The sequence below is a fragment of the Rhinopithecus bieti genome, unplaced genomic scaffold, assembly GCF_001698545.2.
Source record: "Rhinopithecus bieti isolate Rb0 unplaced genomic scaffold, ASM169854v2 scaffold_10685, whole genome shotgun sequence".
Taxonomy (NCBI): Eukaryota; Metazoa; Chordata; class Mammalia; order Primates; family Cercopithecidae; genus Rhinopithecus; species Rhinopithecus bieti.
Genome location: NW_016806950.1, coordinates 1,113,773 through 1,134,291, shown reverse-complemented (window position 1 = coordinate 1,134,291; position 20,519 = coordinate 1,113,773). Strand labels below are relative to the sequence as shown.

The window sequence follows — 20,519 nt, the reverse complement described above, 5'->3', positions numbered from 1 at the left end:
CTCCTTCTTAAATAAATAAATAAATAAATAAAGTAGCCAGTTGATCTGTGAATAAGCCCTTTAGAAAAGCTCATTTTTGAGAACAGTAGGTCTGCTTCAACATTGTGAAAAGTGCTACCCTCCCTCTGTTGCACCCTCAATCCCCAAACAAGTCTTCTGCCATGCATGTAGGAAACAGCCCTGGGTTTTGGTTTCTCCCAGTGGTTCTTCCCCTAAGGGAATGACATTCCCTGGCATATTAAAAAATATCCCTTTTGCAGGGCATGGTGGCTCACACCTGTAATCCTAGCACTTTGGAAGGCTGAGGCAGGTGGATCACCTGAAGTCAGGAGTTCAAGACCAGCCTGGCCAACATGGTGAAACCCCATCTCTACTAAAAGTACAAAAATTAGCCAGGCCTGGAGGTGTCTGTAATTCCAGCTACTTGGGAGGCTAAGGCATGAGAATCGCTTGAACCCAAGGGGCGGAGGCTTCAGTGAGCCAAAAATCATGCCACTGCACTCCAGTCTGGGTAACAGAGCAAGACTCCATCATAAAAAATAAAAAAAAATTATTGTTATTATTAAATAAATTGTGAACTTCCTTGAGAGTAGAGTTTTTTTTTTTTTTTTTTTAAGATGGAGTCTCGCTCTGTCACCCAGGCTGGAGTGCCATGGCGCCGTCTCGGCTCACTGCCAGCTCCGCCTCCAGGGTTCATGCCATTCTCCTGCCTCAGCCTCCGGAGTAGCTGGGACTACAGGCGCCCGCCACCACGCCCGGCTATTTTTTGTGTATTTTTAGTAGAGACGGGGTTTCACCGTGTTAGCCAGGATGGTCTCGATCCCCTGACCTCATGATCTGCCCGCCTCGGCCTCCCAAAGTGCTGGGATTACAGGTGTCAGACACTGCGCCTGGCTGAGACTTTTATACTACTATTATAATCCCCACCTATGAAACACAATGCTGATCAGAATAGGTGCTGAAAAAATTCTTGCTTATTTCCATCAAATTTGAATGTCAAACCATTGTTCCACCATTGTCAAACTATAGTTTCACGGACAAGAAGGTATTAACATTGTTCTCTTCATAGGTTTCCTGCTTTAAATTCAATGGCTGTGCAGCTCCTATGCAGTGTTTAGGATTAACATGTTACGGCATGTTTTTACAGGTACATTTTTTTTAATCAGAGAAGAAAAGGGATACCTTTGGAACTGCTAACAAATAGAATATCCAGTCCCTCTTTTCATAGGTTAATAAAGTTATTATAATCTTAAAAAGAGCAAAATAAAATAAAGATTTGAGAATGTATTAATCTAATAATGTTTGCTATCTCAGATTTTGTTTTGAATTTCTCAGTGGTCAAAATGTTTGACATTTATTTATCCCCAAACCATTCTATATGCTGAATGAAGGTTAATCCTCCTGAAGAATTGGTGTCCTCAAAGTTTCTACTAGTTGTAAAGATTAGAAATATGGGGTGGTGTGTGTGCATGCGTGTGTCTATATCTATCTATATAATGAGTTTAGTCTTGGGCTAGTTAAGGTGTGATATTAATAATCAGTTGTATTAATTCAAGAATATTTTGACTGATTTTTTATATTGTAAACAAAGAAGATAATAATTAGCGTTTACTCAGCTTACTATGTGCCAAACACTGTTCTAAGTAGTTTACATGTGTTGATTAATTTATTTTTATTTTTATTTATTTTTTTGAGATGGAGTCTTACTCTGTCACCAAGCCTGGAGTACAATGGCATGATCTCAGCTCACTGCAACCTCCGCCTCTCAGGTTCAAGTGATTCTCCTGCCTCAGCCTCCTGAGTAGCTGGGATTACAGGCGCCCGCCACCACGCCTGGCTAATTATTTGTTTGTATTTTTAGTAGAGACAGGGTTTTACCATGTTGGTCAGGCTGGTCTCGAACTCCTGACCTCAAGCAATCCACCCACCTCTGCCTCCCAAAGTAATGAGATTACAGGTGTGAGCCACCACACCCAACAACATGTGTTGACTAATTTACATTTACAACAACCTTGTGAGGCAGGCACTGCACCCGTAAGAATCTTGCTGTGCTCAGCCTACCAGCCACCAACTTGTACTCACCCAGATTCCAGGGGTCTAAGCCCTCCTACTAATCCTCTTCCAAGACAGATTTTTCTTATTTAATTTTGTTTTTTACTTGTTTCTTTCTTTCTTTGGGACATGTAATACATATGTATATATTTATGTACATTTACAATGGTACACAATGTATAAAGTAAAAAGTTAGTCTCTCTCATTGTCCACTGAGTTCCCTTCACCAGAAGTAATCAGTTATCAGTTTCTTGTATGTCCTTCCACAGGGAATAAGATTAATTTTAATTAATCAATTTATTTATTTATTTTTGAGGCAGAGTCTTGCTCTGTCACCCAGGCTGGAGTGCAGTAGCACGATCTCGGCTCACTGCAGCCTCCGCCTCCCAGGTTCAAGCAATTCTCCTGCCTCAGCCTCCCGAGTAGCTGGGATTACAGGTATGCGCTACCACACCCAGCTAATTTTTTTATTTTTAGTAGAGACAAGCTTTCGCCATGTTGGTCAGGCTGGTCTCAAACTCCTGACTTCAGGTGATCCTCCCGCCTCAGCCTCCCAAAGTGCTGGGATTGCAGACATTAGCCACCACGACCAGCCAGATTAATTTTTTTTTTTCTTTTTTGAGACAGAGTCTCGCTCTGTCGCCCAGGCCGGAGTGCAGTGACACAATTTCAGCTCACTGCAACCTCGGCCTCCTGGGTTCAAGTGATTCTCCTTCCTCAGCCTCCCAAGTAGCTGGGATTACAGGGGCCTGCCACCACACCTAGCTATTGTGTGTGTGTGTGTATGTGTGTGTGTGTGTGTGTGTGTGTGTGTGTGTATGTGTTTTTAGTAGAGACAGGGTTTCACCATGTTGGCCAGGCTGGTTTCAAACTCCTGACCTCAAGTAATCCACTTGCCTCGGCCTCCCAAAGTGCTAGGATTACAGGTGTGAGTCACTGTGCCCAGCCAATAAAAGATTTTTGGTTGTTGACATTCAAAAGTCATAAATAGCCAGGCACAGTTGCTCACACCTGTAATTCCAGCGCTTTGGGAGTCTGAGGCAGGCCAATCACCTGAGGTCAGTTCAAGACCAGCCTGGCCAACATAGTAAAACCCCATCTCTGAAAAAAAAGTCATAAATAAATGCTCAGAATTGTCACGTTGAAATTGGATCATTCTCATTTATAAGCAATATCATAAATGACAACTGCGGGTGTCAAAGGGATTCTACTCTAGTCTTAAAGCCATAGCATGGTTGTAAGTCAGATACCTAAACTGTGTTCAGGGTTTTGGTTATTTGCCTCACGTTGTCAAAGTTCAGCATTCAGTACCATTTAAACCTTCTCAAACAAATAAAAAAGTTCTGTCCGTTGCACTCCAGCCTGGGCAACATAGTGAGATTCCATCTCAAAAAAAAAAAAAAAGTTATCTGAAAAGATACTTCCTTTCCAACCAAAAAGAAACTGAATTTTGAAGCTTTCCAAGTTTTGTTTATGTAATTTGTTATTAATTTGATAGTTCCATAATGGGTAAAAGTTGCACATCACCTTGATCATGTGCTAAAAACAGTTACACTCATAAGGCAGTAGTGACTTATGTTCTTCTTGTTGTTGTTTTTTGTTTGTTTGTTTGATAGGGAGTCTCACTATGTTGCCCAGGTTGGAGTGCAGTGGTATGATCTCGGCTCACTGCAACCTCCACCTCCGGGAACAAGTGATTCTCCTGTCTCAGCCTCCCAAGTAGCTGGGACTACAGGTGCGTGCCACTGTGCCCAGCTAATTTTTTGTACTTTTAGTAGGGACAGGGTTTCACCGTGTTAGCCAGGATGGTCTCAATCTCCTGACCTCATGATCTGCCATGTTGGCCTCCCAAAGTACTGGGATTACAAGTGTGAGCCACTGTGCCTGGCCTGTTTTGTTTGTTTGTTTGTTTGTTTTTGTGACAGAGCTTTGCTCTTGTCACCTAGGCTGGAATGCAATGGCATGATCTCAGCTCACTGCAAGCTCTGCCTCCCAGGTTCGAGCAATTCTGATTCAGCCTCCCAAGTAACTGGGATTACACATGCCCGCCACCATGCCTGGCTAATTTTTGTACTTTTAGTAGAGACAAGGTTTTACTATGTTGTCCAGGCTGGTCTCAAACTCCTGACCACAGGTGATCCGCCCACCTTGGCCTCCCAAAGTGTTGGAATTACAGGAGTGAGCCACCACGCCTGGTGTGACTTATGGTTTGACTTGATAGTCTGAGTATCCGCAATGTTTTCTTTATTTTATTTTCCTCAGACCTTAACAGCAGGTTGGGATGAACTTGAGTGCCATCGCGTTTATAATTTCTTATGCGAACTGACTAATCTCTGCCGCAAGATGCAAATGGCTGTCTGCAGCAAACCAGGTAAAAAACTACAATTTGCATATAATTTACAGAGATTAAAATAGAAAAAATAGAGTTTTAAAAATGTAATTAAAAGTAATTTTGGCCAGGTGTGGTGGCTCATGCCTAAAATCCCAGCACTTTGGGAAGCCAAGGTGGGAGGATCACTTGAGTCCAGAAGTTCAAGAGCAGCCTAGGCAACATAGTGAGACCCTGTCTCTACAAAAAATAAAAAATTATCCGGGCATGGTGGTGTGTGCCTATGGTCCCAGCTACTCAGGAGGCTGAGGTGAAAGGATCACTTGACCCTGGGAGGTCGAGGCTGCAGTGAGCTGTGATCGCACCACTGCACTCAGCCTGGGCAACAGAGTGAGACCTGTCTCCATAAATAAATAAATAGTGGGCCAGGTGCCGTGGTTCACAACTGCAATCCCAACACTTTGGGAAGCCGAAGCAGAAAGATCACTTGAGGCCAGGAGTTCAAGACCAGACTGGGCAAGACAGCAAGATCTCGTCTCTACAAAAAAATTTAAAAAAATTAGCCAGCCGTGATGGCATGTATCTGTAGTCCCAGCTACTCAGGAGGCTGAGGTGGGAGGATAGCTTGAGCCCACTAGATTGAGGCTGTACTGAGCCAAGATCAAGCCACTGCACTCCAGCCTGGGCAACAGAGACCCCTTTTCAAAAAAAATAAAAATAAATTGTGGCATACATATATAGCAAAAGGACAAAGAAATGTAAGGGAATGATAAATACTGAATAAGACAGTGAGGTAGAAAAGCAGTATGAGATTGGAGAAAGAGGGTTTCAACTGTATTGATGATCTTTTATTCGTTAAGCTAGCTGGTAGATACAAAGGAGCTCACAGCATCCTGTAAACCTCTCTATATGCCAGAAATATTTCATATTTTTAAATTATAGAACCTTATATCGAGCTGTTTCACTCTGAGAAACTCCCACAATGTGCAGAAGGAGACATGTATATGAATAATCATGGCAGGCAGAGGGCAGTGACTCATGCTTATAATCTCAGCACTTTAGGAGGCCAAGGTGGGAGGATGACTTGAGCCTAGGAGTTAGAGACTAGCACGGGGGACATAGCGAGATCCCCATCTCTCCAAAAAAAAATAGAAGTAGGCAGGCATGATCCAGTCACTGCACTCCAGCCTGGGTGACAGAGGAGGCTCTCCGTCTCAGAAAAAAAACAAAACAAACAAAACAAGTGAATGGATAAACAAAATGTGGTATATGCTGCAACATGGATGAAACTTGAAAACATTATACTAAGTGAGAGAAGCCAGGAACACAAGGACAAATATTATATGGTTCTACTTACATAAGATACCTAGAACAGGCAAATTCATAGAGACAGAAAGTAGATTTGAGGTTACCAGGAGCTGAGGGCAGGAGGGAGTGGGGAGTTACTGCTTAGTGGTTACAGAGTTTGTGTTTGAGGTGATGAAAAACTTTTGGAAATAGACAGTGTGGTGGTTGAACAACAATGTAAATATAAATGATGCCACTGAATTGCATACTTACAAATGGTTAGAATGGCAAATTTTATGTGATTTATGTTACCACAATATAAAAAAAATGATAATATACTATAAACCATTGAATTGCACACTTTAAATGGTTGAATTGTATGGTATATAAATTATATTTCAATAAAGCTGTCGACAGAAAACAGTGATAGGCTGGGCAAGGTGACTCACACCTGTAATCCCAGCTACTCAGGAGGCTGAAGTGGGAGGATCAGTTGAGCCCCTGAAAGTTGAGGCTGCAGTGAGCCATGACTGCTCTACAGCATTCTAGCGTGGGCAACGGAGTGAGACACTGTCTCAGAAAAGCAGAGAAATAGTATATACCATTTCACATTCCGTTAGGATGGCTAGAATCAGAAAGTTCGATTTAGATAATAAGTGTTAGTGAGAATGTGACAACAATCCTCATCTATTGCTGGCGGGAATGTAAAATGGTGCAGTCACTTTGCAAAATAGTCTGACAGTTTCTCAAATGATTAAACATAGAGTTACATGATACATCAATTTCACTTCTAGGTATAGAGCCCCAGGATAAATGATACATCAATTTCACTTCTAGGTATAGAGCCCCAGGATAAATGAAAACATATGTCCACCGAGAAACTTGTGCGTGAATGGTTTTGTTGTTATTGTTTTGTTTTGTTTTGTTTTGTTTTGAGACAGGGTCTGGCTCTATCACCCAGGCTGAAGTGCAGAGGTACGATCTCAGCTCACTGCAACCTCCACTTCCTGGGCTCAAGCAATCCTCCAACCTCAGCCTCCCGAGTAGCTGGGACTACAGGCACATACTACTATGCCAAGCTAATTTTTTGGTATTTTTTATAGAGATGGGATTTCACCATGTTGTCCAGCCTGGTCTCAAACTCCTGGGCTCAAGTGGGCCTGTCTCACCCTCCCAAAGTGCTGGGATTACAGGCGTGAGCCACCATGCTTGGCCTACATGAATGTTAATAGCAGCATTATTCATAGCAGCCAAAAGATGGAAACATCTCAGATGTCCATCAATGGGTCAATAGATAAACAAAATGTAGTAGTACATCCATACCATAGAATATTATTTGGCCATTAAAAAGAATGAAGTGCTGTGGGGGTTGGGGGAGGGAGAACATCAGGAAGAATAGCTAATGGATGCTGGACTTAATGTCTAGGTGATGGAGGGATGGGGGCAAGGGGAGGGATAATATTAGGAGAAATACCTAATGTAGATGACGGGTTGATAAGTGCAGCAAACCACCATGGCACAAACCACCATGGCACATACCTATGTAACAAACCTGCACGTTCTGCCCATGTATCCCAAAACTTAAAAGTATAATAAAAATAAATAAATAAATATCTGGGTAATGGGATGATCTGTGCAGCAAACTACCATGGTACACATTTACCTGTGTATCCTGCATATCTTGCACATGCACCCCTGAACTTAAAATAAAAGTTGAAGAAAAAAAAAAAGAATGAAGTGCTGATACATGCTACAACATGGATGAACCTCGAAAACACTGTATTAGGTGAAATAAGCCAGTCACAAAATGCCACATACTATATGTTTTCATTCATATAAAAATCCAGAATAGGGGCCGGGTGTGGTGGCTCACACCTGTAATCCCAGCACTTTGGGAGGCCGAGGCAGGTGGGTCACCTAAGGTCAAGAGTTTGAGACCAGCCTGGCCAACATGGCAAAACCCCATGTCTACTAAAAATACAAAAAAAGTATCCAGGCGTGGTGACAAGCGCCTGTGATCCCAGTACTCAGGAGGCTGAGACAGGAGCATCGCTTGAACCCGGGAGACAGAGGTTGCAGTGAGCTGAGATCGCACCACTGCACTCCAGCCTGGGTGAGGAGCAAGACTCTGTCTCAAAAAAAAAAAAAAAAAGAGAAAAAGAAAAAAATCCAGAATAGGGAAATCCATGGAGATGGAAAGTAGAGTATTGGTTGCTTAGAGCTGGGGGTGGTAAAGGACAGAGAGATAACAAGATGATAGCAAAAAGAACAGCATGTCTTTTGAAGCGATGAAAATGTTCTAAAATTGACTATGATGATGGCTGCACATATCTCTGAGTATAAAAACCATTGAATTGCACACTTTAAATGGGTAAATTGTATGGTATGTGATTTATATCTCAATAAAGCTTTTGAAAAAGTAGTCCTATGTTAATCTGAATTTTTTGAGATGGATTCTGGCTCTGTTGCCCAGGCTAGAGTGCAGTGGTGTGATCTCGGCTCCCTGCAAACTCTGCCTGCCGGGTTCACACCCATTCTCCTGCTTCAGCCTCCCGGGTAGCTGGGACTACAGGCACCCACCACCACACCCGACCAACTTTTTTGTATTTTTAGTAAAGACGGGGTTTCACCGTGTTAACCAGGATGGTCTCAATCTCCTGACCTCGTGGTCCACCTGCCTCGGCCTCCCAAAGTGCTGGTATTACAAGCGTGAGCTGCCGCGCCCGGCTGTTAATCTAAAATTTTTGTAGCCAAGTGTGCTAACTCATGCTTTGTAATCTCAACACTTTGGGAGGCTAAGATGGGAAGATCTCTTGAGGCCAGGGGTTCAAAACCAGCCTGAGCAATATAGTGAGACCTCTGTAACTACAAAAAATTAGCCTGTGGTCCCAGCTACTAGGGAGGCTGAGGTGGGAGGATTGCTTGAATTCAGAAGTTCAAGGTTGTAATGAGCTATGATCAATCATGCCACTGAACTCCAGCTTGGGTAACAGAGCAAGACCCCATATCTATCAACAACAGCAGCATAACATTTTCTTTTTTGGGGGGACAAAGTCTAGCCCTGTCACCCAGGCTGGAGTGCAGTAGTGAGATCTCAGTTCACTGCCACCTCTCTCTCCTGAGTTCAAGTGATTCTCCCTGTCTCAGCCTCCTGAGTAGCTGGGATCACAGGCATGTGCCACCACTGCCACCTGGCTAATTTTTTGTATTTTTAGTAGAGACAGGGTTTCGCCATGTTGACCAGGCTGGTCTTGAACTCCTGAGCTCAGGTGATCCTCCTACCTCAGCTTCACAAAGTGCTGGCATTACAGGCGTGAGTCACCGCACCTGTTCATAAAATTTTCATAGAGGAAAATGAAGTGACTCTTTCAGTACAAAGTATATTAATGATGTATGTATTTGACCTTTCTCTGCATTTATTTTTTAAATCCAAAATTGTACAAGAGTCTGGTAAGCTTAAGCATGTCTTTTGATTGATTGATCCATTATTCAAAATATTGATTATAAATCAGGAAGGTAAGAGAAAGTAAGTAGATAGACAAATTATGAAGTTAGGGGAGTTTAAGAATAGATAATCTCTTGGTTACTTCCTGTTTAGAAACCTAGTTTACTATCACTAACCATAATGATTAATAAGTTGCTTTGATCACTATTCAATATGCACAGCAGCCTTTCTACAAAGAATGGTTTACAATTCTTTTGTCTTCATAGGAAGTGCCCGAAAACTTGAGTTAAGGATCAGACTCTTCTGTAGGAATGTCCTCCTTGATCATTGGACACATCAAAGTGATTCTGCTTTTTGGTTGACACGAATATTAAAACCATGGCCAATGGTGAATCAGGCAAGATTACTGTATATCATCTTTGGGCCAATATCTCCTCAAGATGGTGAGCACCCATTTTTCAGGGGTGTAACATAACTGGTTCATTATTTTTACTTTAGGAAGCATATATATATTTAGGAAGCATATATTATACACACACACGCACACGCACGCACACACACATGCACACAGTGGTACAATCACGGCTCACTGCAAACTCCACCTCCTGGGTTCAAGCGATTCTCCTGTCTCAGCCTCCCAAGCAGCTGGGACTGCAGGTGCGTGCCACCATGCCCAGCTAATTTTTTGTTTTTTTGTTTTTTGTTTTGAGACGGAGTCTCGCTCTCACTCTGTTTGAGCTGGAGTGCAGTGGCGCAATCTCAGCTCACCGTGACCTCTGCTTCCTGGGTTCACACCATTCTCCTGCCTCAGCCTCCCGAGTAGCTGGGACTACAGGCGCCCGCCACCACACCCAGCTAATTTTTTGTGTTTTCAGTAGAGATGGGGTTTCACCATGTTAGCCAGAATGGTCTCGATCTCCTGACCTTGTGATCCACCCACCTCAGCCTCCCAAAGTGCTGGGATTACAGGCGTGAGCCACCACGCCCAGCCAATTTTTTGTATTTTTAGTAAAGATGGGGTTTCACCGTGTTATCCAGGATGGTCTCGATCTCCTGCAGGGTCCCACTTCATTACCCAGGTTGGTCTCAAACTCCTGGGGTCCCACCTTGGCCTCCCCAAGTGCTAGAATTACATGCATGAGCCTCTGTGCCTGGCCAAGAAGCATACACACACACACACACACACACACACACACACACACACATATATATATATTTTTTTTTTTTTTTTTTTTTTTTTTGAGACAGTCTCGCTCTGTCACCCAGGCTGGAGTTCAGTGGCCCAATCTGCACTCACTGCAACTTCTGCCTCCTGGGTTCAAGTGATTCTTGTGCCTCAGCCTCCTGAGTAGCTGGGACTACAGGCATGTACCACCATGCCCAGCTAATTTATATATTTTTAGTAGAGACAGGGTTTCACAATATTGACCAAGCTGGTCTCGAACTCCCGACCTCAAGTGATCCTCCCACCTCGGCCTCCTAAAATACTGGGATTACAGGCATGAGCCACCACACCTGGCCAGAGGTGTTCAAATCTATACTATTACCAGAATTGACTTCTTGTTATGAAAGTTAAAATGAAAGTAGCTTGTATAAGTAATGGGATTCCATTATGCAATTCACTTTCCTTTTTGAACAAGTCTTTATCACAAAGCCAACTATTCTGTCATAGCCTCGTTTTTGTTTCAATTCAGGACAGGTGGTTTGGCAGAAAATGATAGAAGAACCTACAGATGAATTCAGTCTGAAAGGTTTGGCTGATGCCATTAAGTTACTCTATGACACTAGCACTAAAGAGTGGACAGCAGATGATGTTATCAGTCTTATAGATGAACTATCAGGTAAAAAATATATATTTGCTAACATAGAATAATAGAAGTTTATTGTTAAAATGCAGTTATAAAATTGTAACAAATGATGTGTCTGTTGGAAATCACTGAATGCTCTAAAATATTTAAAGAGTTTGGCATTATGTTTGAAAAGAATGCATATAATGAACTTACCTTCCTTTGCTTGCCAATTTTATAAATAAACATTTATTATTATTATTATTATTTGAAAGCCTCTTCATTTAATTAGCTCAATGACTCCCATGTTGTAAATTTTCAGAAACACCCTCCTAGGTTCTGTAAGAAGCCCTCTTCTGCAAGTAAAGGAGAGGTGAAACAATTATTCCTATTCCTGCATAATCCTTTAAGATTCTAAAGTTTACAAGGATGCTTTCCTTGCACAGGGTTAGACCACTTTGCCTGCTGACCTATGTGTAGGAGAATTGCTTTGATTATATTATTAGTTTATTTGTAAGAGTCTCCATGACATGGCAATAACGTGTCTCTAACTGAATGTCATAATTGGAAAACTAGAGCATTTTTTTTTAGCATTTCCCTCGGCACTAATTGTATTTCCAATAAAGTGATAAAATATTGCATGTACTTAATGGTATTTACTATAGCTGTTGTGTGATTTCTCATTAAATAATTGTTCTTCCTCTAATAAAAGTGGTTCCCCGTGAGTGGCTTCTAGAGAATAATGCACGTCTCCTAATGCTAAGTGGAAACAACATCTGTTTCACTTTCATGGCTAGTAAAGCTGTGAATGGACGGACCATTGAACTGGCAAGGCTCATAGTCTTTTTGGCTTTGGTAAGCAAAATAAGTTTTCTCTAGCAAGTTGTTTAACACTACAATTGACCTACCAGGGAGCTGCCCTTAAGGAACTGAAATGTGGACAAAAAACATTTCGTAAAATGAGTATTGAAGTATATATTTTAATGTTTCTTTTCAAAATATTAAAATATTTGTTTTGTTTTGTTTTGTTTTGTTTTTTGAGACAGAGTCTCACTCTTTTGCCCAGGCTGGAGTGCAGGGGTGCAGTCTCAGCTCACCGCAACTTCCGTCTCCCGTATTCAAGCAATTTTCCTGCCTCAGCCTTCTGAGTAGCTGGGACTAGAGGCGTGCGCCACTATGCCTGGCTAATTTTTGTATTTTTGGTAGAGACGGGGCATCACTATGCTGACCAGGCTGGTCTTGAACTCCTGACCTTGTGATCCACCCGCCTCGGCCTCCCAAAGTGCTGGGATTACAGGCGTGAGCCACTGCACCTGGCCTAATATTAAAACATGTCATGAACTATAATATTTGGAATCATCCTTTCTATTAACCTCTCCCCTTTTCAAGTCTGAATTTTCATTATACAGTTCTGCTAAGTTATATTCTTTTTTTAAAAAATCGGTTTTAAGAAAAGCATCCCATTTGATTTACTTCAAAATAATCACTGTGGGGGTGGGTTGGATAGAGGACTTGGGAATAAATGGAGATAGAGTTGAAATAAGATTGATAATTGTTGAAACTGGGAAATGAGTACTGGGAGTTTATTATATTATTCTCTCTAATTTTGTATAGTCAAAATGTTTCCAAATAAAAAAGTTCTTGAAAATATATTTAGGCTGGGCGGGATGGCTCACACCTCTAAACCCAGCACTTTGAGAGGCTGAGACGGAAGGATCACTTGAGCCCAGGAGTTCGAGTCTAGCCTGGGCAACATGTCGAAACCTATCTCTCCAAAAAATACAAAGATTAGCTGGGTGTTTTAGCAACGTCTCTGGTCCCAGCTACTCAGGAGGCTGAGGTGGGAGGATTGATTGAGCCTGGGAGTTTAAGGTTACATTGAACCAAGATTGTGCCACTGTACTCCAGTCTGGGCAACAGAACGAGACCCTCTCCCCTCTCAACACACACACACACACACACACGTGCATACATATATATAAAATACTATATTTAATATTCATTTAACACAAATTTGTATTAAGTGCTTACTATGGGCCATAAATTATGAGATTCTTGAGCCCAGGAGTTAGAGAGCAGCCTGGAAAACACAGCAAAACCCTGTCTCTACAGTAAAAATTTTTTAAAATTGGCCAGGCATGATGGCTCATGCCTGTAATCCCAGCACTTTGGGAGACTGAGGCAGGCGGATCACCTGAGGTCAGGAGTTTGAAACCAGCCTGGCCAATGTGGTGAAACGCCAACTCTACTAAAAGTACAAAAATTAGCCAGGTGTGGTGGCGGGTACCTGTAATCTCAGCTACTCGGGAGGCTGAGGCAGGAGAATCACTTGAGCCCAGGAGGCGGAGGTTGCAGTGAGCAGATCATGCCACTGCACTCCAGCCTGGGTGACAGAGTGAGACGCTGTCTCAAAAATAATAAATAATACAAAAATTTAAAAATTTAAAAAATTAGCCAGGAGTTGTGGCATGCGTGCCTGTGAGCTCAGCTACTCAGGAGCCGAAGTGGGAAGATCACTTGAGTCTGGGTGGTCAAGGCTGTGGTGAGCCAAGATAGCGCCACTGTACTTTAGCCTGGGCAACAGAATGAGATCCCATCTCAAAAAATAAATTAAGTAAAAGGCTGGGTGCAGTGGTTCATGTCTATAATCCCAGCTCTTTGGGAGGCTGAGCCCAGAGGATCACTTGAGGCCAGGAGTTCAAGACCATCCTGGGCAATATAGGGAAAGCCTCAATTCTACAAAACAAAATAAAACTAGCTGGGTGTGGTGGTGTGTGCCTATTGTCCTAGCTACTCAGAAGGTTGAGGCGGGAGGATCACTTGAGCCCAGGAGTTTGAAGCTGCACTGAGCTATGATCACACCACTGCACTTCAGTTTGCATAGCAGAGGGAGACCCTGTCTCTAAAAAATAAATAAGTAAATGAATAAGTAGGAGTTCACCAGGCAGATAGAGGGTGGCAGCAGGTTATTCAAGGCAGAAGAAAAATGGGATCATGTGACTGTATTCAGGACACTGTAAGCAGTTGAGTATGATTTCTGAAGGGTAAAATGTGCAGAAGAGTAGAAGGAGGTGAGATTAGACGTGAAGGGAGAGGCTAGGTAAGGAAGAGTTTTGTGGGCCTAACCCTTTTCTGTGGTTTCTGTGGAGCTTCAATCCGTTTTCAAATAGGGAGCTACTGAAAAGTTCTATGAAGGAGAGAGACATAATTGGCTTTGTGTTTTTGGCAGATCGTTTTGGCAGCACTATATAGCAAATGTAATGGAGAGAAAACCACTAGGGGTGGGGAAGCCTTCTCTAGAAAACCTTCTCTTATTAACATGTCAATTCTGATCATTAAAGTTCTCTGAATTGCCTCTGATTTGTCTTCTCTATCTTCATTTACTATTAGTGTCCTTAAGCCACTGTATATGTGGGGTAGGTCATCTCCCAAAATAGACTGCAAGCTCGTTGAAATCCAGTACTGTGTCACTTATTTCTTTCATAGTTCCTAGTACAGTATTTTACACATAATAAATAGTCAATAGATCTTTCCTATCACAGTGCTATTATTTAGTTACACTACTGTACAGTTTATTTTAATAATGTGCATTATTTATTTGGCTATGTGAGTTAAATTGGCAATTAAGGATGTTAGTAAAGAAACTTTTTACTTTTCAGTCAATTTTAGCAGGAACATGTAATATTTACTTTAAATATTTATCTTTTCAATAATGAAGAAATTTAGGGAAGAAATTTATTCCCTAAAATTATCAAGATGGAAAGTCGACAATACCATACAATTCTCTTGCTTATTGAAATTGCCCATTTGTCTGTCACCCTCATTGAACTTCTTGAAAATAGAGCCATGTCTTTATGGTTTCTCATTGTATCTTCAGCTCCTAACAGGTGCTCAATAAATGTGTTATTGAATGAGTAAATGAAGCCAGAAATTCTTTTTTTTCCCTATGTTACTTAACTGTTTAATATACTATATTTATATATATTATATATTATTTATTTTGTGTGTGTGTGTGTGTGTGAGACGGAGTCTGGCTTTGTCCCGCAAGGCTGGAGTGGCAGGGCAGTGTGATTCTCCGCTCAGCTGGGGCAACCTCCCGCCTCCTGAGTTCAAGTGATTCCTCCTGCCTCAGGGCCTCCCCCTGAGTAGGTGGAGATTATACGCCGCACCACCACTCTCACCTGGCTAATTTTTGTATTTTAGTAGAAGACAGGGTTTCACCATGTTGGCCCAGGCTGGTTCTCAAACTCCTGACCTCAGGTGAATCCACGCACGCTCGGGCCTCCCAAAGTGCTGGGATTACAAGGCATGAGCCACCGTGCCTGGCCTTGTTTTATCAATATTAGGTATTGCATTAGTAAATAAATATTCTATGATAATCTTAAAATTAGGGCTTGTATTTATTCATAGCTTTTTCCCAATTAAAATCATACCATTTTGAAAGCCCCAAAAATAGTATTAAGTTAAGCAAGGGGCATTTCCATGTATAGAACTCAGTATGGTGTCAGGTATCATAGAATTTGTAAAATCAGCAAAACTATCATTGTTCATCATTGTTCAGCCCATTTTCAATTCTATAGCTTTTTTCACTGAAGTTTACAGTGCTTTATATGTCTAAATGCAGGTGTGTGAGAAAGAACTATACTGCATGGATTGGACCAGTTAAAATGATGGGCAAAAAGTCTGGCAAAAGTGCCCTTTAGCACTCCGGTGGAAAGAAATAACTTCCTGGGCAGAATGGTTGGCAAATGCATTTGCATGTGTTATAATGAGACACATGCCTGCAATCATTATGTCTGGGTGAGTAGGAATGTACTTGGTGCACAGGTGTGACATAAAAATGTCCTCTAAAGTCCCTCCACCTAAATGGAGATATTTTTGCTCTAACCAGTCCCCTAGAAATAGAAAAAAAAAAAGCTATTGCCTATGTTGACTTTAAAAATTATAAGTAATAACAATAAATGGATGCAGACTTCTTGGGGTTTGTTTTTCCCTTGGCAATATATTTAGGTTCGCTGGCTTTCATCCCCTTTAACTGCTAGTATTGGTTTTAAGGAGGAATATAAAGTTGAAAAGTCTGCTTCTTGAAAGGAACCAGCTTTCAATTTTGCAGCCAGGCAAAAAAATTTAACCTTGGCTCACTTACCAAACTGTCAGCTAGGCATAAAAATTATGTTTGTAAATACTATTTTAGCAGCTTTATTAAAGTAACCAACATGATAATTCAGACTCTATTTTAGCATGAGAAAACTAAGGCTTAAAGAAGTTATCCGTGACCTTACGCAAGGTCCCTCTAAATTAGAAGCCAATAAAGCATGATGAGCATCCCCTTTTCTTCTGACTTCTAATCTACTTTTCTTATATAAGAGTCCTATGATTTCACTAGTCAACCTGACTTTAGTAAAGTCACTAACAAAAACCTTCTTTTTTTTTTTTTTTTTTTTTTTTTTTTTTTTTTTTTTTGGACGGAGTCTCGCTCTGTCCGCCCAGCTGGATGGTGCAGTGGCGCGGTTCTCAGCTCACTGCAAGCCCGCTCCCGGGTTTATGGCCATTCTCCTGGGCCTCAGCCTCCGCCAGTAGCCCTGGACTACAGGCGCCCCGCCACCCTCGGGCTCCCGGCTAGGTTTTTTGTAATTTTTTAGTAGAAGACGGGGTTTCACCCGTGTTAGCGCCCAGGATGGTCTCCGATGCTCCCTGACCCTCGTGATCCGCCCCATCTCGGCCCTCCCAAAGTGCTGGGGATTACAGGCTTGAGCCGCACCGCGCGCCCCCGGCGCAAAAAGCCTTCCTGTTTAAATATTAGCTAGGGAAGGGCCGGGCCGCGGTGGCTCACGCCTGTAATCCCAGCACTTTTGGGAGGCCAAGGCCAGGCAGATCCACGGAGGTCAGGAATCCAGACTATCCTGACTGACCACGGTGAACCCCGTCCCTCTAGCTAAAAATACAAGAAAATTAGCCGGGCCATAGGATGGTGGGTGCCTGTAGTCGGCGCAGCTAGCTCCCGGGAGGCCCCTGAAGTAGGAGAATCGGCTTGAACTGGGAGAGGGGGGGGCGGAGCTTGGCAGTGGAGCCGAGATCGCACCACCTGCATCGCAGCCTGGGCGACCAGCAGGGAGAACTCTGTCTCAAAAAAATAATTAAAATAAATAAATAAATAAGTATTACTAGGGAAAATTAGAACCTCTTATGTTTCAAATAAATTGTATACTTACAAGGCAGACAGATCACCTGAGGTCAGAAGTTTGAGACCAACCTGGCCAACATGGAGAGACATCGTCTCTACTAAAAATAGAAAAATTAGCCAGGTATGGTGGTGCATGCCTGTAATCCCAGCTACTTGGGAGGCCGAGGCAGAAGAATTGCTTGAACCCAGGAGGCAGAGGTTGCAGTAAGCCAAGATGGCACCACTGCACTCCAGCCTGAGCAACACAGGGAGACTCCATCTAAAAAAATACATTAATTAATAAAATAAATTATATACTTAAAATTTTAACTGTCATTTTATTTTCCCTACTATGTATGGCACATAGGAGACCGTGATGAAGATGACAGCAGCTTTCTGAATTTGTTCCATCTTGTACATGCTCAGGCTAACTTCCATAAAGAGGTCCTGTATTTGACCATGAATACTTCTCTGTCTGCCTAAATCCTCAAAAAGCCTTGCCTTTAGAGAACCTCACTGAACTAATGATTAGAGGAGTGGTACTTTTTCACTCAAAAAATAGCATCCATGGGACTTTTATCATCTAAGTAACCTAAGAATTCAAAAGCTGGATAGAATTTTAGAAGCAACTACTTACATCGTTATTAATATAAAAATAACAGGCAAACTCAAGAATGAACTGAGATTTCTCTGGAAAACAAGCTCTGCCTCTCCAGGTTTTAGTCAACCTAACACCAAACCAAAATAGAATGTTAACTGTTCAAGAATCTGGGACCAGCCAACCTGTATGTGTGGATTTTTGAAGCAAGAGAAAATTCCATTTTATCGTTAGACCCAAATTCACTAAATAGTATGTGTGTTCACTTTGTTTAAGTTGTATAGACATAGCCCAGAATGTTTTGTGAAGATTTGCAATATGGTATTTTGGAATGTGTAGAATACAAATCACAGTTTTTACTACCTTCTTGGCATATCCTTACAAAGAACATCATATTTTGTTCATGTTTTACATGAACTAACGGATAAAAAAGCATACGTATATGTCTGTGTGTGTATATATATATATATAGAGAGAGAGAGACAGACATATATTTCCTTCTGTAAGACAATCATACAAAAGGTCTATACGTACAGGAAGGTGTATATTGTCTCAATACAATCAAATCTTTTACTGGGGATTCAAATAAAATGTAGCAAATAAGAGAAAAACAAAATGAAAGAAAATAGCTATTCTGCTGCCAGAATAATCTTTACAAATAGTTTTTACTTCTTCCTAAAGCTTTTCTCCCTCTCTTAAAAAGTGAGATTTGGCTGGGTGCAGTGGCTCACGCCTGTAATCCCAGAAATTTTGGAGGCTGAGGCAGGAGGATCCCTTGAGTCCAGGAGTTGAAGGCTACAGTGAGTTATGATTGCACCATTGCACTTCAGCCTGGTGACACAGTGAGACCCTGTTTCTAAAAAAAAAGAAACAAAACAAACGAGATTTGACGAAGGAAACTAAAAGTATGGGTGGTTTACAGCAGCCCATGAGAGAGTAGGGTTCAGTTCTCTTCACTCAAGTATATAGATTCCAAGAAGCTGCAGGACTATTTCAGCCTGACTAGCATCTGCCACTACTGCTTTTACTTTTACTATTAAAGTAGATAATAATAGTACTTGACAGGGCTGAAATAATGCTGGAGTCCTCCTGGATCTCCCATCCCATTTTTTTCTCCTTGGGTTTGAGCACTTTACTTCTGAAGACACATTGCTACCACCTGGACTTCTCAGAGGCTGGCTTTCTTTACCCACGCTCTTGATTTAATTCACCTTTGGAGCTGATGAAGGGAAGAAACACTAGAGGATATGGAAAGTATCTGCAGAAGTAGGGTGTAAATTGTGGGAAATTCTCAAATGTTTGGTAAGAGGGTCTCAGTGAGAGATGAATAGGACTGAGGAAGAGTGAAAATTGTGGAGAAAATACAAATTGTGAAAACAGGATTTTATTGTATTTCAGTAGTAAAGGCACTTACCTTCATCTCTGGAGGGTGAGAAGTTTAACTGTCTTCTTCTTNCATTAACTGTTTATATATATATATTTATATATATTATATATATTTATTTTGTGTGTGTGTGTGTGTGTGAGACGGAGTCTGGCTTTGTCCCCCAGGCTGGAGTGCAGCAGTGTGATCTCCGCTCACTGCAACCTCCGCCTCCTGAGTTCAAGTGATTCTCCTGCCTCAGCCTCCTGAGTAGGTGGGATTATAGGCGCCCACCACCACACCTGGCTAATTTTTGTATTTTAGTAGAGACAGGGTTTCACCATGTTGGCCAGGCTGGTCTCAAACTCCTGACCTCAGGTGATCCACGCACCTCGGCCTCCCAAAGTGCTGGGATTACAAGCATGAGCCACCGTGCCTGGCCTGTTTTCAATATTAGGTATTGCATTAGTAAATAATATTCTATGATAATCTTAAATTAGGCTTGTATTTACTTCATACTTTTTTCCCATTAAAATCATACCATTTGAAAGCAAAATAGTATTAGTTACAAGGGCATTTCCCATGTATAGACTCAGTATGGTGTCAGGTATCATAAATTATGTAAAATCACAAACTATCATTGTTCATCATTGTTCACCATTTTCAAATTCTATAGCTTTTTTCACATGAAGTTTACAGTGCTTTATATGTCTAAATCAGGTGTGTGAGAAAGAACTATACTGCATGGATTGGACAGTTAAAATGATGCAAAAAGTCTGCAAAGTCTTTAGCACTCCGGTGGAAAGAAATAACTTCCTGCAGAATGTGGCAAATGCATTTGCATGTGTTATAATGGAAATGCTGCAATCAATTATGTCTGGTGAGTAGGAATGTACTTGGTGCACAGGTGTGCATAAAAATGTGCTCTAGTCTCCACCTAAAATGGAGATATTTTTCTCTAACAGTCCTAGAATAGAAAAAAAAAAAAAAGCTATTGCTATGTTGACTTTAAAATATATATATTAACAATAAATGGAGCAGACTTCTTGTTTGTTTTTCCTTGCAATATATTTAGTTCCTGGCTTTCATCACTTTAAACATCTAGTATTGGTTTTAATGGAGAATATAAAGTTGAAAAGTCTGCTCTGAAAGGAACCACTTTCAATTTTGCACAGCAAAAAAATTTAACTTGCTCACTTACCAACTGTCACTAGCATAAAAATATGTTTGTAAATACTATTTTACAGCTTTATTAAGTAACCAACATGATAATTAACTCTATTTTACATGAGAAAACTAAGGCTTAAAGAAGTTACCTGACTTACCAAGGTCTCAAAGTTAGAAGCAATAAAGCATGGATGAGCATCCTTTTCTTCTGACTTCTAATCTACTTTTCTTATATAAGTCCATGATTTCACTAGTCAACCTGACTTAGTAAAGTCACTAACAAAAAGCCTTCTTTTTTTTTTTTTTTTTTTTTTTTTTTTTTTTTTTT

At 41.3% G+C, this 20,519-nt stretch overlaps 1 protein-coding gene across 2 annotated transcripts in view; it reads left to right on the top strand.

Moving 5' to 3' along the window:
* The window catches only part of FBXO47 (F-box protein 47), a 40,885-nt gene that overhangs the window by 8,487 nt on the left and 11,879 nt on the right, over positions 1–20,519 (top strand). The window contains exons 3-8 of one of the 2 annotated variants that reach the window (XM_017879009.1): positions 1,070–1,147; positions 4,315–4,423; positions 9,380–9,556; positions 10,808–10,954; positions 11,613–11,755; positions 19,745–19,904. In XM_017879009.1, coding sequence (XP_017734498.1) covers positions 1,070–1,147; positions 4,315–4,423; positions 9,380–9,556; positions 10,808–10,954; positions 11,613–11,755; positions 19,745–19,904 — 814 coding nt within the window. The remainder of the gene's footprint in view (positions 1–1,069; positions 1,148–4,314; positions 4,424–9,379; positions 9,557–10,807; positions 10,955–11,612; positions 11,756–19,744; positions 19,905–20,519) is intronic. The other variant, XM_017879010.1, reaches the window with a different exon arrangement.